The sequence below is a fragment of the Trichophyton benhamiae genome (genome assembly GCF_000151125.1).
Source record: "Trichophyton benhamiae CBS 112371 chromosome Unknown contig01145.0, whole genome shotgun sequence".
NCBI lineage: Eukaryota > Fungi > Ascomycota > Eurotiomycetes > Onygenales > Arthrodermataceae > Trichophyton > Trichophyton benhamiae.
In genome coordinates, this window is record NW_003315111.1 from 186,327 (window position 1) to 204,208 (window position 17,882).

The following is a 17,882-nucleotide window of genomic DNA, read 5'->3' on the forward strand; positions in this document are numbered from 1 at the left end:
TGCAGTCGTGGTTTGATGGCGAGCTAGCCAGCGATCTTGCTGCTGCCGTGGTCACCGTCGCTGTGGCTATTGCCGTGGCATGGAAAACAAAAAGCTGGGGTGACAGCTTGGTGGCGTTTTCCCATCCCTCCCCTCCCCCCAGGCGGAGATAAAGCGGTCTCTGGCCTTGCAGCGTAGCTCTTGTCTGGACGCGGAGATGAGAGCCGGTCGACAGGAGGATGTGCTGGCCTTTTCCTTGCCACCGTAGTCTCTTTCTACTTTGTTGTCGTTGTCTTCGTCTTCGTCTTCTTCTTCTTCTTCTTCTTCTTTTCGTTCTTCGCTGTTCTCCGTCGTTCGAATGACGCTGGGGGTGACTCGATATGAGAGAGCCAGCCCTTTTGTCTCACGCGCGGCACGAAGGGCAGCCAAGTGTACAGCCGACGGCGGTCACCGTTACGACCGTTGGACAAGAGGTACAAAGGGAGCAGTAGATGGGGGGGAGAAACGACGAAGAAGAATAACAACAATAATAATACAGACACGATATAAAGAGCGGGACTCACTTCTGAAGCATCGCTTGCCGCAACAGGTCTGCGTGGGCATGGGCATTCACTCCTCCAAACTCCGCCATGTCCTCTTCGTGCGGGCTAGCTGGTGTCCATCCACGAGCACGCTCTCTGTGCTCTTCCCTCTGGTTTCTTCCCCGTTACTGAGCTGCTTCTGTCTCGGTGTCTGCTGTCGCTGTCTCGCTGCCGGTCAGGTTGACTTTCTCGCTGACGTCGTCCGGGGGGGCGCGGGCGCTGGTCCGGGGCTGGGAGGGGTGGTGGTGATTGGCAGCAAGGCCAGCAGCAGCGCAGCGCAGGATGCAAGCGGTGGCGAAGGGCAAAAGGGGGGGGCTGAACCTGTTCGACAGCAAAGCAACTTCAGACCGCCAGACAGGCCTGAGTCGAGCAGCTGGAGTCGGCGTAGTGGAGGATGTAGCGGGGGGTAGAGCTGAAGATGTAGCGAAGTCGACGAAGAGAGGAGGGAGAAAAATATTTTGGTGGGTGAAGGAGAAGAAAAAAAAAAGAAGGTTAGGTAACCAAAGGCGGAAGTCTCTCTCTTTTTATATAGATAGGAGAGGACAGGACATGACAGGAGAGGACAGCGACGGCGATAGATAGCTAGCTTGCTATTCTTATTTCCTTCTGGCTGCTTCTTCTTCTCCTTCTTATTTCGATGGTTAGTGTTTCGGACCCAGAGGAGGAGACGGAGCCAGCAGAGACAGGCGGCAAAGGAGGTCCGCCGTGGTGGAGGACAGTCGATGGGACCTGATCCACAGACAGGACGATGTCAGGCAAAGTTGACGTTTGAAGATGAAGTCAAGGTGAGGGTTGAAGGTGGGAGGAAGAGAGGGAGAAGACACTACGAGGATATATCAAAGATAAAAGAGAAGGGCCTTTGCTACAGCTTACGGCTAACGAGGATTTACTAGAAAGGGTCAAGAGAGCCAGCCTCAGGAGACAAGCGTTGCACCAGTCAGTCATACCTGCAGATAAAAATATACATCGAAGAGGCAGAAGAGCCAGAGAAGTAGCAGCAGAAGAGAAGCGAACAGTCGGATGATCTAGCTCGCCTCCGAGCTGTGCAACCACTGGCAACCTGGCATCAGACATCACCAGGCCGTCAGGAGAGAAGAAAGCAGTAGAAGAAAGGAGATGGCCATCCAAGAGAGACGAAGAAGACGAAGAAGACGACGATGACGGTGACGATGACGGCTCAGCTCGTGAAACGGTCATCTCGACTTTCTCTCTTCATCGTCGCTGTCCTCTCTTTACTCCGAGTCCCTCGCGGGTGTCACTGACCAACTGCCGAACTCGGCCGTCCATGCAGCTGCTTCCGTCTCGATCTCCCGGGCATCCTTCATGTCTGCTGCTTCGATCTCTGTCTGATCTCTGCCTGAAAGAAGCAAAACTCTGAGGTTTAGCTGGTTACATCATGGTATACATGCATGCATGCATGCAGTCGACACCTGCAAGTCACAACGGGTACATGGGAAGTCACTTCAGATACGGTACGGTATCTACAAACCGAGCTGAATAGCACCGCGGGGTTCGAGTCCCAGGGAAGAAAGCAAAGCAAAGCAAAGGAGGGGGAGAGCAAAGAAGAAAAGGAAAAAGGAAAAAGGGAAAACGGAGAAGATGCTCAAGGCAAGACGGTGGATTGGCCGGCACTTGGGGCGAGACGAAGGTGAGATGCATCAAGGTCGAGTGTCTGTCCCACCGGAGGATATGGTAAGGACATCGCAGTACAAACAAGAGCCCATGACTAAGGCGAGAGTGCCTGGCCCGCAAGCTTCCCCCTCGGCATGGAGAAAGAGAGGCCTTGCCCTGGACGATGAGAGGCCCGGGAGAAAGTCGCACACCCGTTTGGCCGTTTGGTTTCCATGGGACGAGGTCGCCGAGAGATGAACGTCGTCCTTTCCATGGCTCTGCTGGAGTCTCTTTTATTCCCCCTGTCTGTGGCCATTGCCGCTGAACAGTCCTTTTTCGCCTCTCTGACTAAGTGGGAGTTCGGTAGTTACTCCGTCCATGTCCACTTCCACGTTGATCGGATGTGCCGATGGAGCTCAGTCGGGATGTGGTGATTCTTGCTGTGGGTGAGCGTAGAGACCTTGTAGTCCTCAGGGTGCCAGCTACCTGTTTCTACCAACTATATTCCGTACTTCTCCAGTGCCTACTATCACCGCTTCTATCGTCTTTGCCATCGTCGTCATCCTCGTCGTCTTCAACATCATTTATCATCTTCATCTACTTCTTCATCTACTTACTTCATTGTCTGTTTCTTCTCATGCTTCTCTTGCTTCTCTCTATCAGCTCTCTGTAAACCTATACTTTCCAACACGTGATTTTTGCTTATTAAGCTAAATCATGTGATATCACGTGTACAAAAGTTAAAGCTTGACGATGTTGCAAAATGAAGATAAAGAAGAAGACGAAGAGAAGAAGAGAATAAAAAAAGAGAGAGACAACGGCTCTCGCCATTGAAAGATCTATATTCTATCGCTCACTGGAGCCTCGATCTCCAAGAGCATGGCCCGAAAAGTCAGGGCGGCTGCAAGGGCGGCTGCCGCTTCGCTCAGTAAGTAGACGACGCGGTTAGATAGTCAATGGGCAAAGAGCTAACATGGAGATAGAATCCACGCCGCAGCAGCTAGAAGAGTCTGACACAGAGATGACAGGTGTGGCCTCGCCTCAAAAGGATGCTCGCGAAGATGAAGCGGATGACGACGCTGAGGGAGAAGGTGAAGGCGAAGGCGAGGAAGTTGCGGAAGACGAAGAAGGCGACGAGGACGAGAGAGACACGCCGAGGACACCTATTGAGGGCGAAGAAGAGATGACACCCACCGCAGACAACGATTCTGAAGGAGGCGCACAGGATACACCGTCCCGGCCTTCCAGCACGGCGGGACGGGGCGGCAGCAGCATGCTCGGGCGACCCCCACGACGGCGGCGCATCGGCCGTCCTCCAAAGAACAAACCAGCCGACTGGGACGCAGACGAAGGCACAGGAACGCCGGCAGGAACAGGCAGGACAGGCACTCCAGATACACCGGGAGCGCGGTCTGGCGCGAACACACCCGTCAAGCGCGGCCGGGGACGAGGCCGGCCTTATGGCGGCGGAGCAGGCGGTAGCGGTGGCGGCGCAGGAGGAGGAGGAGGAGGAGCTGGTCGTTGGGGCCCCAAGTCGCGCGGCAGCTCGGCGCATGTCTCACACTTGCCTTTGGACAAGGACGGGAACGTTCTAGAGGTCGTTGATGATGAGGTTGACCTGCCCGAAGACCCAGAGGGAGAGACCAAGGTCGACAAGTTAGGCAATCTGCTGGGTGGCCGGGAGTTCCGTGTACGCACCTTCAAAGTGCTCGATAGAGGGGATAGGCAATACATGCTCTCTACGGAGCCAGCGCGGTGTATTGGCTTTCGAGACTCCTACCTCTTCTTCCAGAAGCACAGGCTGCTCTACAAGATCATTATCGACGACGAAGCCAAGCGCGACCTTATCGAACGAGACATCATCCCTCACTCCTACAAGGGCCGAGCAATCGGCATTGTGACCGCGCGGTCTGTCTTTCGCGAATTTGGCGCGCGCATCATCATTGGTGGCCGGAAGGTTGTGGATGACTACCATGCGCAGGAGGCGAGGGACAGAGGAGATGTAGAGGGTGAATTAGCCGTACCTGAGGATAGATTGCCCGCTCCCGGGGAGAAGTATAACAAGAACCAGTATGTTGCCTGGCATGGGGCGAGCAGTGTGTATCATTCAGGAGTGCCTTCGGTGCCTATGCCAGTCAGCAAGGCCGTGGAGAGCAAGAAGAGGAAGATTGTGGTTACGGGGGACAACTGGATGGTCCAGCATGCCCGTGAAGCTAGGTATGTCTTCTGTCCTTGCTTTCCTTATAGACTGCGTTGATACGTTTGTTGTACTAACAGCTCTCAGTCGCTTCAACTCTGAACTGGCGAGTCTACGGCGAGAAAACATCAACGGCGTGTATGACATCCACACCAACTTGATGATGTACCCCAAGACGATGCAGCCTACCCACGCACGCTGGGAGCAGATCGAGCCATCTGAAGACTCCTCCTCATCCTCTACATCGACTACTATCTTTCCATCAGTCCGAGGCATCTTCAGCCGCAACTTCCGCATCCATGACATCGCATATGAGTCCGCACCCAACTCATCTCTCAACCTAATCCCCGGACCAGACGGGGAGTACTACGACCTCGGCTCCAACGGACTGATCTCACTAGATAACGAAGCCAGCAGCAACGACCACGACGCTGGCTCTGAAGGAATCAACTTCAAGATGACGCCGGAGGTGCTGGCCGAGCTACCGGAGGACTGTCGACAAGCCTACCTCGACGCCGCAGCCCGGGAGTGGCAGTGGAAGAACAAGTGGAAAGGCGAGAGAGTCGACGGCGCCAGAGCCAACCTTGCCATGAACTTCTCCTGGACTCCCTAGCCGTGTTCTCCCGCCTTCCCTTTTTTTGCTTTTCGCTGCCATCTTTTGCTGTCTTTCTAACAATCTGTGTTGTCTATTCTGCAAGGGTACGGAGTTGTCGGCGACCAGGGCCCGGTTTCCGAGGGTTTAAACCTTCTTACACAATGTTTCTTTTCTTCCTTTTTGTTTCCTGTATGTGATGACAAAAAACGGCCTTCCCTTTTGCTGTCCTCCCCCTCTCCCCCCTTGCACTCCCGCCTGCGCCTTTAACTCTCGACCTAGACTTTTTTTTTGTTTTGACTTGACTCTTCATGCAGGCGAAGAAGTCAAATGGAAAGAGAGGCAAAGGGAGTGAGTGACAAAGAGGCAGAGGCAGAGGCAGGCCTGGTGACCTCCTGCCTTCTCTCCCTCTCACTTGCTATTAGTCACTTTCAGCTCTATGACTCCCCGCCCTCCTCGAACGTCATCCTACTTTCTCCGTACTGACTGACTGACATCCTGGCCCCGACTTGTGGCCTGCATGCATGCATCTGCATCTGCATATCTGCCTCTGCTTCTCCCTCCTGCACGCCCTATCCTCTGCACCGTCTTGCTCCCGCTCTCCTCTTTCCTGCTCGGTCATCTATCTCCAAGGGGGGGACCTCCTCTCTCTGCTTCTCCCTCCCTGGAAGGCTGTCTATCCATGTGTACACTAATGAATTTTACCATCATCTTCATCTTCTCGCCCTTTAATAGTAGTAGTCTTTCTCGTCTACTTGCGGTCTCTCTCGTCTATCGGCCGTCGTCCGGGTAACCCTAATTGCTTAGTCATCTATAACTCTAACTCATCCGGCGGACGAAGCGGAAAAAGAGAAAAGAAGCAGAAGCAGGAGCAGAAGCAGAAAAGCCATCGAAGCCAGGCTAGAAGACACAGACTCATCCTCCTCCTCCTGTCGGCGCAGTAAAGAAGATCACACAGTAGGCAGCAGCATTAACGCGTATGAACAGCGGTTCGGGGTGTGTCAGAAGAGCTGCACTGCCCTCGGCTCTTCGTCTCCTTCTAACTCTCGTATGGAACTATTACCGTAACTTTACAAGCTGTCAGGAAAAAGGTTGACTTTTCCCTTCCTTTTCTTCCTTTTCTTCTTGCTCACCTGACGCTCGCCTTTTTTTCCGCTTTTTTCGCTTTTTCGCCTTTTTTCGCGCCTTTTTTTTTTCCTTTGCCCTTGCGCTCTTTTTCTTACCTTGCTGACTAATAATTACAGTACCAAGCAAGGCCCTTGTACCAGCTTTACAGCCCTTTTTCCACCTTCGTCGTTCTGCCTCTTCTCGCCGTCTTCCCTTTTCTCTTCCTCCTCTTCTTCCTCCTCTCCTTCAACCTCCAACCTCCAACCTCCAACCTCACCATCTTCAACCACCCACCACACACCACCAAACACACCAACACCAGCTCCCCCCCCCATAACCACCAGCACTGCTGACGCCCTTCAGCTCTGCTCATCGTGTTTGTGTCCTGCTGTTCGTCCTTGGTCGGTGTTTCATCCTCCTCTTTTTTGCCGTCTCTTTTCGCTGGCGTTCGCCGTCGACCTCCCAGACGACCGCCATCACCATCCACCACCACCACAGCCACCAACGAGCTTTTCACTAAGTCTCGTTCCTCCTTCCTTGGTTCATTTTAATACCGCGAAGCGCCTCGTTCTTCTTTATCGGCTTCTCTCTGCACTACCCTTTTTTTTTTCGTTGCTCCTACATTTTTTCTAGTATATTTTATTTTCTACTTTCTGGTTGAACCAACGACTGTTCGGCTGCCACTCTTTTTACTCGTCCGGCTCAATCATCTGACGCCGTCGATCGGTTTTCTCCCTCATAGGCTGGAATCTACTGCTTCTTATCTCCCCAAATGTCATACTAGAGGGTGAAGGGTCGACTGTTTCAACCCAGCAAGTGGTCCTTGTTGGGACAAGGCCCGTCCGGGGTCGGGAGAGAAGAGAGCGAGACAAGAGCAAAGACACGACTCCCATCTGAGACCGGTCTCTTTTTCTTTTTGCTTGACAGGATAGTACATCCATCAAGGATACAGGAGGAGAAAAACAAAGTAAAAGGGTTACCACGACTGGCTAGATTCGGATAGCCAGTCAGAGGCAGCATCTCCGTTGTGGACTGCTGCCTTGCTCGCGTCGACCACTTCTTCGCCCATTATGCCGTCTTTCTTCGCGTCCGGGGGGTTGAACACCTTCCCGCCAACTCCGCCACACACCAACGTCGCTCCTCGCATCGAGACCGACCCTTCGTTCTACGCCAGTGCTGGTGCTAGTGCTACCACCGGCGGACATGCCGGCTTTGCCTTTGGCAGGTACGGGGCCGGAGCTGAGTATGAAAAGTACCAGCCTACCTACCCCAACCCTTACCACGGCAGAGGCGATCTCAACCACAAGAACAGTTCTGGAAAGCAGCAGTTGATGGCTCAGCAGATGCTCTACAACAATCCTCTCGCTCACGGCCACGGCCACGGCCTCGGTCTTGGTCTGGGCCATGGCCACCATGGGCTCATGGCGATGCATGGAAGCAAGTTGGCTCCTATGGACAGTGCGGTGCCTCCTCAGTACCGTCGTCATGATCCCATGATCCATCAGGACCAGCACCATATCCAGCAGCACCTCCAGCATCAACACCAGCAGCGAAAGCTGCAGCAACAACAACACCATCAACACCAGCAGCAACAGCAGCAGCAGGCAAAGGAACAAAAGACCACCGGCGGCGTGGCGGCTCATCTAGACTACGACATGGACCAGATGACCGACTTCGTGGCCGAGATGGCCCATGGAATGTATGCTCTCTACCAGTCTAAGCTAGTGCTTGCAGATATTGACATGCTCCGAAGCGTCCACCCAGGAACCACGCCTCCCTCGCAGTTCCGCAAATACGTCTCCCAGATCCTTTCGTCTACGCGTCTGCCTAGCTCCACCATCCTTCTCGGCCTCTACTACCTGGCCTCTCGCATGAGGATGCTATCCTCCGCCGACGTCTACCCGACTGCTGTCAAGACATCGTCTTCGTCGTCGTCTACACCTGCTACCACCCAGGTCTACCGTATGCTCACTACCGGCCTCCTGCTCGGCAGCAAGTTCCTCGACGACAACACCTTCCAGAACCGCTCCTGGGCTGAAGTCAGCAGCATTCCCGTCGCAGATCTCAACTCCATGGAGCTTGAGTGGCTCTTTGGCTTCGAGTGGAAGATCCACGAGCGTATACACACCAAGAATGACGGATTCATGTCCTGGAAGGCTCACTGGGATAGCTGGAGAGCCAAGGCTGATGCCCGTGTCGCTGCTGCTGCGGCGGTTGCAGCCTCATCCAACGAATCCCGTGCAAAGCTCGCCCCCATTGACACAAACATCATCCACCGTCGTCATCCACTCTACCATCACGGTAGCGGCCACCACAGCGCGCTTCCCAAGGCCATGCTTTCGCCCGACGGCCCCATTCCACCACAGTACCAGCGCAGTGCTTGCCCCTGGCTGCCAACCAGCAACACCAGCACTGCTGCAACCACTCCTCTTGCTGCATCCGACTATTCACCACCTTCCGCCCCTCACACCGGGCCTAGCACACCAGATTACTTCCACTCTGTGGGTGGTTCTGGTTCAAATGCTGCCTGGCCATACAACGCTCCACCTCCATACTGCGCCACTTGGCTCCCTCAGCAACAGCAGCAGCAGCAGACATCTCGTTCCGGGCCTACTGCTCTTCCATTGTCGCTTCCTCGTTCCCAGCCACCGTCTTACGTTCATACTCCAATGTATGCCAACGCCTTCAGTCCAATCAACAATAACATCAACGGGAACGTCTGGACGGGTCACGGCCCTGGATGCGGCTGCCTCTACTGCGCAAAGAGCCATGATCTCTACTTCCCCGTCTCTTCTTTCGGAATGCAGCCTGTTGCCGGATGAACACCTTTTTCCTTCTGACACTAATTCCAAAAGTTTCGTTACAACGCTTTTTTTGATCCGTTTAGACTTTCGACTTTTCACCCAAAAAAATTCTTTCCGACGTAACGATTCGCGTTGCCAATTATTCTTCGGCTTTTTCGACTTTCCGGCTTTTCGACTTTATTCTTCAGCCTTATGCCTTTTTACTTCTTCCTTTCTTTACTTACACTTTCTCACTTCGTTCTACGCGGATGGATGATTGATGATTTTTCTCTTGACTTGATTTGAACTTGACATACATATACAACCATACCCCTTGAACTGGACCTTTTTTGCTGTTTTTCCATTTTTCCCTTTTTTTTTTTTTTTTTTTTTAATTTGCCACGCCTTGCTTGCCCTCTCATTACTTGTTATGCTATTCCCCATTTCGCAGTTGTCTTCCTCTTTTTACCCCTTATCACTCTTACTTGGGCATCGTTATTTGGAGGCGCTTCTCTCGCTATCTCCCTCATAGACATTTCCCTTTCCTTTCCTTTTGTCACGTCTCGTCTCGTCTCGCTTCGTTTCGTTTCGTTTCTTCTAGCACTGCGATCTCTGGCTCTTCGGCGTTTTGTCTTTTCACTGCAACAATATTCCCATTCTTGCTTTGTTTTGCTTTTGCCCCTTTAACAGCTATAATTCACGTTCACGACCTTCCACACCAGCACTACCACCGCAAAATTGTTTACCCTTCGCGCCTTCCCCATCATCCGAAAAATAAACCTGTCAACCGTCGACCTGTTTCAAAATCTATCCGTCTACTTGATTCCCCTTTCATACTTCCTTTGCCTTATCCGCCCTGCCTTGCCCTGGTTTGGTTCGGTTTCAGCAAGACTGATCCTGAGCTTGTTTTTCCTTCTCCTTTCATGATTTCCGGTTTACTATTACCTGGGTTTGCCCTTCGTTTCTCGCCATCGAGTTCATCTACCGACTTCGACGCGAATCCCAAAATTGCGAATAACCTCGAACTCCGAAATGCAAAAATCATCATCCAAAAAAAAAAAATCTTCAAACAAAAAGCCATAGAATTTCGATCTCGCTCTCCTTCCTTCCACTCTTATCTCGATGGGTTACTTTATTCCTTTTCTTCTTCTTCCTTTTTTTTTTTTTTTTTTTTTAATTTTGGTATTCGGTTGGCGGGCTTTCGTTTCCTCACTTTTAATATCTACTTCCATTTCGTTCATCTTTTTTTTCTTATCTATCTGCATGGTGATGGCAAAGGGGGGTTCGTTAATTAAAATATCTTTCTTATGCGTGCATCTTGCGTTCTTGCGTCTTCTCTGCCAATTTGTCAAATGTCTCGAGTCCTTCCTCTTCTTCTCCCATTCCTTCATACCTTCCCAACGCCTTGTTTTGTCTCTTACCCTGTCCCTGCATCAGCTAATTTACCTGTCTTGTGCTTTATTCGTGTCATTCTACTTACTTACCACCACCTTACACTACTCGAACTTTGAAAGAAAGCAAACAAAACTTATTAATCCACTATCCCCCCTTATTTCTCCAGTTTATTTTTTTTAACCAACTCTTTACTTACTTCAGTGGCTCCAGTTTTTTCCCTTGCTTTTATTCGCTTCTGTGTGTCTCGCTTGATTGCCTGAACTTGGTTTGAACTAAGATGGAAACAAAAAAGATGAATATACCACATACACCTTACTTTACTTTTATATTTACTTGCACTCTTGATACCTGCACACTTTCTTTTACTTCTGCTTCTCGCTCGGCTAATGAATGAATGATATCTTGTTTTTTACCCTCTCTCTTGTCCTACTGCCCACTCAAAGTCCACTCAAATACACTCGTATACTAATTTCCGATGTCTCTTGCTCTCATTTCACCTCCCTCTCCCCTGTCGTCGGCTCGGATAGAGATGGATGGATAGATGGATGGGCTCCCAGGTTCCGCTCAACCTTACCTCCTTTCTTTTCTGCTTGATATCTTGATAAACCGGCTGTACTTAGCGTCATCTACCGGAATAAACAAAAAATACAAGAAGAGGCTTTTAAGATGACTTTTTGCGTGTGTATTTGAACGTGTGTTGAATTACGTGATATCCATTACTCTTCATCCGCTAATTGGCTGGATACTTGTTATTTCTGTCACGAATCCTAGCCAATGACAGCGCGTATTTTTACGTTTTGGCTCTTACCAACCGGATTCAAGCCAGCGGCAAAAGAAGTTGAAAGTTGCAAAAGTTGAACACTCCTTCAGATTCTAGACCACCATTAACCATCTATCTGTCTATATGGATATTGGATATACCCCAGTGCAACATGAAAAAGGAAACATAAACCAAGGAAACAAGATAGGCCAGAAATTCATAACCCGACCCAACATGTGAACAAAGCATACTACTCCTACTCTTCTGCCGTCATATACCCATACTCGCAGTCATATACACGATGCTTGGTCCTTCAGGTGGACCGCACCTGGGTGTAATACCGCTGGCTTGAACCTTCGCTGGACGCAAACGCCGGAGGCTGCTGCTGGTGGTACTGCTCAAAATCATATGCTGGAAGTTTCTCCGTCTTGTACGCAGGGAGGTCCTCAGTGACCATGACACTGTCGTCATCTTCAAGGAGGGCTTGTTTCGTGGCATTCTTGGCCTTCAAGGCGCGCTTCTTTTCTCGGTGGTCTTGGATCTTTTCGGCAGTGATGTAGATGGCGGCGCCGAGGGCAAGGACAATGGCTGCCATTCTTGCAAGGTGTGAAGTGGGTTGTTTGTTTATTTGTCGACTGTTGGCGGGCTGGTAAGGTAGTTGTAGATGCGAAAAGTGTTTGTTTGATGCGCTTGAATGGGGTTAAAGCGTAGGTTGCTGTCTGGCTGGTGCCTTTGGGACTTCGGAAGTGATGATGATGGTAGGATAAGGACTGGAAAAGGGAGATATACTTATACCCATCTGAACTTCTCGGAGATGAGACTGACATCGTCAATGTCAGTGGCAGTGCTGAGGGTATCTACATGCTAAAAGCACTTCGGAGCAGAATTTGTCGTTCATCACGGAAGATTTGTGTTTCTTCCTTGTATACCATAAGCGGTACGGGGCCTGTTTATGGCTGAGATGCTGGGCTTTTGAGAGTGTATCGCCAGTCTCAGCCCCATAGCCGCCATTCTTCATGCTATTCACCAGTAAGATGGACCGTCCAAAGCCTCATGAAGCCATGCCCCTTGGAATACGCCCCCTGTCGCACTGAATACGTCCCCTGCAAGCCGCTATACGAGGTCTTGGCATTATGAATACGTTCCTGGCTAAGCTCAAAGATATCAAATACTCTTGAAGGCTCAACAGCCACAGCACGGTCAACGGAGCTGAAGACATCTACGATATCAACTCGGCTGTCGTATAGACGAGATACGGCGTTCTTAGGATCAAAATGCCATCCTCCATGAGGGCTGATGTCGAGGCAGTGCTGCTTCATCGCAGGTATATAAGAGACTACCTCTCCTCTGCCTGGTCGAGTACGATCATCTTCAGCATCATCTTCACCTCTCATCCATTGGATAGCTATATTCAAAGGTTTACTTGACGTACTTCACTTGAACTCTTTTGCTTACTATCATGGCTGCCGTCTTTGCCACTGCCGGCTTGCTGCTTGCCCACTGCGTCTCCTCTGCAGCCGTCCATACCTCCAAACACAACCACGGGTACTGCAGAGAATTGGATATCCCAGTGCTTGCTACCTCAGAGAGCGCCATCTACGATATACCCAGAGTGGACAGCAACATCGATGCCATAGCTTGGGCCATCTACTCCGATACGCGGAGCACCCCTGCAGGCGCAGCCAGAATCATCAAAAACACCACAACCTCCGATACCTTCAAAATCCACGCGCAGCTATGTGTTCCCAAAGTTTCAGGCGGAAAGAACGATATCCTGCACATTGCTACCCATGGAGTCCATTATGATTCGAGATACTGGGACCCAACCCTGGACCGTGAGAAGCAGTCCTATGTTGAAGCTACGCTAAGAGCAGGGTATCCCATTCTCACCTACGACCGCCTGGGAGTGGGGAAATCTGACAAACCTGATGCATACGATGTTGTTCAGGCTCCCCTGGAACTCGAAATTCTCCGCCAGTTGACCCTTATGGCTCGCAACGGTACTTTATACGACTTCGCAGGGAAGGCCACCCCTCCCAATGCTGCATTTAACATGGCCGCCAAACCAGTGAAAAAGGTTGTCCACGTCGGTCACAGCTTCGGATCCTTCCTTACCTCTGCGTTTATCGCCAAACACAGCTCTCTTTCCGACGGAGCCATAATCACGGGCTATCTGTTGAACAAATACCTCGGAAAAGCAGGCATGGCTTCCTTCAACGCCCAGTTCGCACCCGCCAGTTCTACCCCTTTCAACCGACCAAGTGGCTACGTCGTGTGCCAGAAGAGTGGTATCCAAACCATCTTCTTCGCTGGTGATACCAAGACCGCTTTCACCAAGGAAATGCTTGATTACGGCGACGCTATCAAACAGCCCGTTCCGATTGGAGAGTTTGCATCTGCATACCATATTATTGGGCTACCTGGTCCTGACTTCAAGGGCCCAATTCAATACATGTTGCCAGAGTTCGACTTCTACATCTGCGGTGGCGATTGCAAGGGCCTTGCGGATATGAAGGAGCTACGCAAGACGTATCCTCAAGCTTCTGAGATTGAGGTTGCCATCCAGCCGAATACCGGACATGCTTTTACCCTGCACAACAATGCTACGGCCGGCTACCAGATCAGTTATGATTTCCTGTCTAGGAATGGATTGTAAGGTTGTGGCCGTCAGCAGCGGCACCTTCAATTTGTACAATTCCTGGATACACGGCTGTTTTTGGTTATGTTATAGAGTAGCTTGCACCTTTCCCGCAATATGAGATAGATTACTAGATAGAGAAGTTAATACATTATCTGTTAGAGAACCGGAACATCTAAAACAAGGGGTAAAGAAGGTACGGAAGATAATAGAGTAGATATAGAGTTGACAGACATGGGTGGCACGGAGCAGCCCTCAGCCCCGGAGTTTCAGCCTCCAAATCTGATACTCTCTACGTTTCTCGAAAGCAAAGTGACAAATAATACTTGGCTGGGTACCAAACTTTCCCTGATCCTCAGGCAGCAGCATTCCACAGCTTTACCTGGATTTCCACACGGCTGAACCGGAATTTCTGCCTTTTGGACCACATGGCTTCGTCACCATCACAGGTCTTCCACGCGATATTACTACCCTCAGACACGGGGTATTTCGCCCTCTTCATGACCTCAGACTGGGCCTGGAGCAAGCCGCCCATGTGGATTTCCCTTGCATCGCGCCCCCAGACTCGTGGCTTTAGCCTTTGTATTTGGAATTCAATGAGGCTGAGCATGGATGAACATCTGCAGGACTCTTCAGGTGCCAAGGCAGGCCTGGTAGCCCAATAACTGATGACCAGCTTAGGGACGGGAAGATGCACAGTTTTTTTCGAGGATGCCTATATCAGCCTCACGGTTGACTGCATTTAAATGCAGTCACCTGTCTCCCTTGGTGTAATTCAGGAAGATACATAACATATACCCTTTCTGTTGTAGTTGTGACGTCCAGCAATTGGAAAGGGGATAACGAAGATGCCAACCCCTGAAAACCAGGACCAAAGAAAGACAAGAAGGCGCCACCAGAAGTCGAGAAACGGGTGCTTCGAGTGCAAGCGGCGAAGAATAAAAGTAAGCAAGCTTTACACGCATATGATTAATAGAACAGGGAATTGACATTGCCTTAGTGTGACGAGGAGAAGCCGGCATGTGTACGATGTGTCTCTGGCTTCTACAAATGCGTCTACCCAGCAACATTCACTCCCGGCAAAAAAGCCCCAAGAGACGAATTGTCTGTACCTAGCTCATCCCGGGACACTGTATCACCCTCACCAAGTGTTTCTTCATACCAGGAGCGGTCCCCGTCAACGCGTTCAGCCACTGAAGCAAGAACATTCTTCCCTTCCACGGATACCTCTGGAGAATTATCAGACACTGACTTATACCACCACTACCTACAACATACCAGCCGGACCTTAACGTACAGCAAAAATGACCAAAGTGCACTGCAGATCGGCATACCAACATTGGCCCTACAGAGCAGAACCGTCTTTCACTCTGTCCTGGCGGCGTCTGCAGCCTGCCTAGCATGCGATATGATATCCAGAAAACCTCCTGCAGAGGTGGGCGCAGTTAAACAGGCCCTGGTAACGGGTTACCGGCATTATCATTCAGCAAGTGAACGGATGAGGGAGTCGATGTCCTCCTTGGATACGTTGAAGCTGGAGCCGCTGTTAGCAAGCGCTTTGATGCTGGTTCCTTTCGCTACTGCAAGTCAACAGATAAACCACTGGCTATCAGAAAAGGGAGGTGTAGAGGAACCTCAGAAACCGCTTTCATCCACGCCGAGGGATATAATAGTTATTATGCGAGGGATAAGAGCCACTCTCCAAACCCTGGACTGTGAAAGTCCAGTGTCAGGGATTGCACCGTCTCCCGTAACGGACCCAGGAATAGATGATCATTCGATACTGCCGGAAGCCAGAGTCAAGACACCAGGTATAGCTACACCATGCAACCATACAATGGGCCCAATAATCGCGTCAACCAGCGAAGAGGCCTATTCAAAACTCCAGAAACGCTTGGATTACGCGTTATATCACTGCAATGATGCCGACGGTACATTGGCTGCCTGTGCTGCTGCTTTCGACATATTAAAGGACATCAGAAGCAATGTACTCTCCTCCCGCTATTCATCAAAACCCTCTCCATCTTCATTCTCACCACTAGACGACGTCTCTCAAGACCTTTTTGAACCCCAGAGTATGTCCTTGCCACAAGTAGCCTCATGGCTTCGATCATTCGCAAACCGGTCCGTGGCCCCACAGCCAACAGAGCCATTGACGCGGTACTTCCTTACATTCCTTGTCCAGGTTCCTCAAGCATATCTAGATCTTGTTCTCCCGCTCCTTGACAAGAGGCTTGAGAGCCCTGTTGATGCAGAGTTGTATGACACTTCTACAGGATTGACGATGGAGCAAGCTCTTGCGCTGGACATATATGCGCATTGGTCTGTCCTAATGTTTTTGGTAGAGGAAGAGTCATGGTGGATTGGAAATCTGCCGTTTGTCACCCTCTCTGGGATGGTGAACAGATTTGGGGACAATTTTGTGACTAGGCTATGGCCTGAAGAGGAAAAGGGGCGGTGGTGGCCAGGGGGAATGTTGAATATCCTGCGAGAGATTAAGCGGTATCGATAGGAAGACCTTGGTCCGATAATGCGTGTCTTAATGGCCGACACTCGTTATTACTGGCTTGGTTCTGGTATGAATTGTTCAAACTAGTATATGATACTCCCTACTTAGGGGCTGAAGGACTGTTTTAAGCTCTATCAAAAAGACATTCTGCTCCTATTGCTAGGTTCCATAGCTGAATATATGTAATAAGAAATCTATATCACAGGGTATATCGGTTAAAGATCTCAAAGCAAATTCTTGGGCTGGGAACGCATACTAGTATACACTTCCCTGGACGCTCTGTTCTTCGAGCCTGGCACGTTCATCTTCTGAATCCTCGTCGTCTTCATTAGGATAGTCGTCATCTCTATCAAAATCACGTTGATGGGTATACTTCAGGCCGGACCCCTGGCGAACGTTTCCATCGCCATTGTTAGTCGGGGCTGAAGAGCCGGTATGCTTCTCTGGTGAGGGTGATGTGTGGCCTGTTGATACACCACTATTTGAGCCTCCAGCATCTCGACCGCCTAGATGTGGTACCTCTACGGTGCCAGGGGTCTTGTCTGCCCTGGCTCCTTGACTCGTCGAGACGGTGGACTTGATCTGTAGAACCGGCTGGTCACACATCTCCGCCAGCGCGGAGTCCCCTTCATCTTGATCCTCTTGTTCATCTCCATCGTCATTCTGGTATCGGTCATCTAGTTCCATTTCTTTCTCCATGCTGCCGGACTTCTCGCCTCCAGTCACCAGTCCGGTTGTTGAAGTACTCTGGTGCAGCAGCCTCTTAGTTACTCGGTGCTTGTGACGAGCATGATCACACCCGTCTGGACATCCACCCCATACTCTCCTCGGGCTTATGGGAGATGTTAACGGCATGTTGTTAGCCTCACGCTCCCTTTCTCTCTCCTTTTTCAGCTCGGACCACGTCCGCAGCTTGTTTCGTAGAATGTATTTCCCGTTGTCCGGGTTCTTTTGCATAACCACAAACTCGCAATGATTGATATTCCGGAGATCCTCAAAGTATTCAACACTGAAATGATACCACTTCATCAAGAAAATGCGAGTCATGAGGCCATGGGTGACCAGCACGCAGACGCTGGCAAAGTCGTCATCTCCAAATAACCGCCATAGAGACTCGTTGAAGCCGCTCACTCGATCATATGCATCCGCCGCCGACTCCCCGTTGGGAATACGGTAGAAGAAATGCCCATAGTCTGCACGCTCCTGCCACATGCGCTCCATCTCGTCAGAGCATGGTTGGAAATTGCCAAAGTCCTGCTCTCTCAGCCGTGGCTCTTCGTATACTTGGATGCCCTGGCGGGGGAACGGTGACGGCGAAGGGTCATCGGAGGTGAGAGATTTGAGGATTCCCTCTGTAGTCTCTCTCGTCCGCTGGTATGGAGATGTGAAGAAGTGTATCTTGTCATCGGGCCGTAGCATCTCGCGCAGCCTCCGGCCGGCTTCGAGTGCCTGGCGATGGCCTTCGGGAGTAAGCTTGATGCGATGGTCAGGGACTGTCTGATGGATCTCCCGATTCTTGTTCCCTTCTGACTGTCCATGCCGGATCAGGATGATTAACTGACGTAGATAGAGCTGTCAGCTTCTTGTATTCTTCGATGTAGAGTAGAGACGCCTTCTCCGTACTGACTCGTGGCTTGCCCATGATGATCCTCCGCCAAAGTGCGACCTAGAGACGCTCACAAAAAGTCCCAGATACTTCCTCCAAACCAACCGAGAAGCCGAGAATCAAA

At 50.9% G+C, this 17,882-nt stretch overlaps 9 protein-coding genes across 9 annotated transcripts; 4 read left to right on the plus strand and 5 right to left on the minus strand.

The window, feature by feature from the left end:
- Window positions 1–66: 66 nt before the first annotated feature.
- Window positions 67–1,757, minus strand: ARB_05436 (uncharacterized protein; the record flags this gene model as incomplete). The annotated part of the gene is made up of 4 exons (XM_003015993.1): window positions 67–343; window positions 543–656; window positions 758–1,289; window positions 1,451–1,757. The coding sequence occupies 4 exons, from the start codon at window positions 1,755–1,757 to the stop codon at window positions 67–69; spliced, it is 1,230 nt and encodes a 409-aa protein (XP_003016039.1).
- A 1,387-nt stretch (window positions 1,758–3,144) lies between these two features.
- Window positions 3,145–4,981, plus strand: ARB_05437 (uncharacterized protein; the record flags this gene model as incomplete). The annotated part of the gene is made up of 2 exons (XM_003015994.1): window positions 3,145–4,388; window positions 4,456–4,981. The coding sequence occupies 2 exons, from the start codon at window positions 3,145–3,147 to the stop codon at window positions 4,979–4,981; spliced, it is 1,770 nt and encodes a 589-aa protein (XP_003016040.1).
- A 1,059-nt stretch (window positions 4,982–6,040) lies between these two features.
- On the minus strand, window positions 6,041–6,402 carry ARB_05438 (uncharacterized protein; the record flags this gene model as incomplete). Its single annotated transcript, XM_003015995.1, has 2 exons — window positions 6,041–6,187; window positions 6,226–6,402. The coding sequence occupies 2 exons, from the start codon at window positions 6,400–6,402 to the stop codon at window positions 6,041–6,043; spliced, it is 324 nt and encodes a 107-aa protein (XP_003016041.1).
- Window positions 6,403–7,137: 735 nt separating this feature from the next.
- On the plus strand, window positions 7,138–8,889 carry ARB_05439 (cyclin-like protein (Clg1), putative; the record flags this gene model as incomplete). Its single annotated transcript, XM_003015996.1, has 1 exon — window positions 7,138–8,889. One exon carries the CDS (start codon window positions 7,138–7,140, stop codon window positions 8,887–8,889), a length of 1,752 nt encoding a protein of 583 aa, XP_003016042.1.
- Window positions 8,890–11,318: 2,429 nt separating this feature from the next.
- ARB_05440 (uncharacterized protein) lies at window positions 11,319–11,600 on the minus strand (the record flags this gene model as incomplete). The annotated part of the gene is made up of 1 exon (XM_003015997.1): window positions 11,319–11,600. The coding sequence occupies one exon, from the start codon at window positions 11,598–11,600 to the stop codon at window positions 11,319–11,321; it is 282 nt and encodes a 93-aa protein (XP_003016043.1).
- Window positions 11,601–11,794: 194 nt separating this feature from the next.
- On the minus strand, window positions 11,795–12,399 carry ARB_05441 (uncharacterized protein; the record flags this gene model as incomplete). Its single annotated transcript, XM_003015998.1, has 2 exons — window positions 11,795–11,862; window positions 12,033–12,399. The coding sequence occupies 2 exons, from the start codon at window positions 12,397–12,399 to the stop codon at window positions 11,795–11,797; spliced, it is 435 nt and encodes a 144-aa protein (XP_003016044.1).
- A 65-nt stretch (window positions 12,400–12,464) lies between these two features.
- Window positions 12,465–13,661, plus strand: ARB_05442 (uncharacterized protein; the record flags this gene model as incomplete). The annotated part of the gene is made up of 1 exon (XM_003015999.1): window positions 12,465–13,661. One exon carries the CDS (start codon window positions 12,465–12,467, stop codon window positions 13,659–13,661), a length of 1,197 nt encoding a protein of 398 aa, XP_003016045.1.
- Window positions 13,662–14,491: 830 nt separating this feature from the next.
- On the plus strand, window positions 14,492–16,155 carry ARB_05443 (C6 finger domain protein, putative; the record flags this gene model as incomplete). Its single annotated transcript, XM_003016000.1, has 2 exons — window positions 14,492–14,587; window positions 14,644–16,155. 2 exons carry the CDS (start codon window positions 14,492–14,494, stop codon window positions 16,153–16,155), a joined length of 1,608 nt encoding a protein of 535 aa, XP_003016046.1.
- Window positions 16,156–16,407: 252 nt separating this feature from the next.
- ARB_05444 (uncharacterized protein) lies at window positions 16,408–17,794 on the minus strand (the record flags this gene model as incomplete). The annotated part of the gene is made up of 2 exons (XM_003016001.1): window positions 16,408–17,682; window positions 17,711–17,794. The coding sequence occupies 2 exons, from the start codon at window positions 17,792–17,794 to the stop codon at window positions 16,408–16,410; spliced, it is 1,359 nt and encodes a 452-aa protein (XP_003016047.1).
- Between the last annotated feature and the right edge of the window lie 88 nt (window positions 17,795–17,882).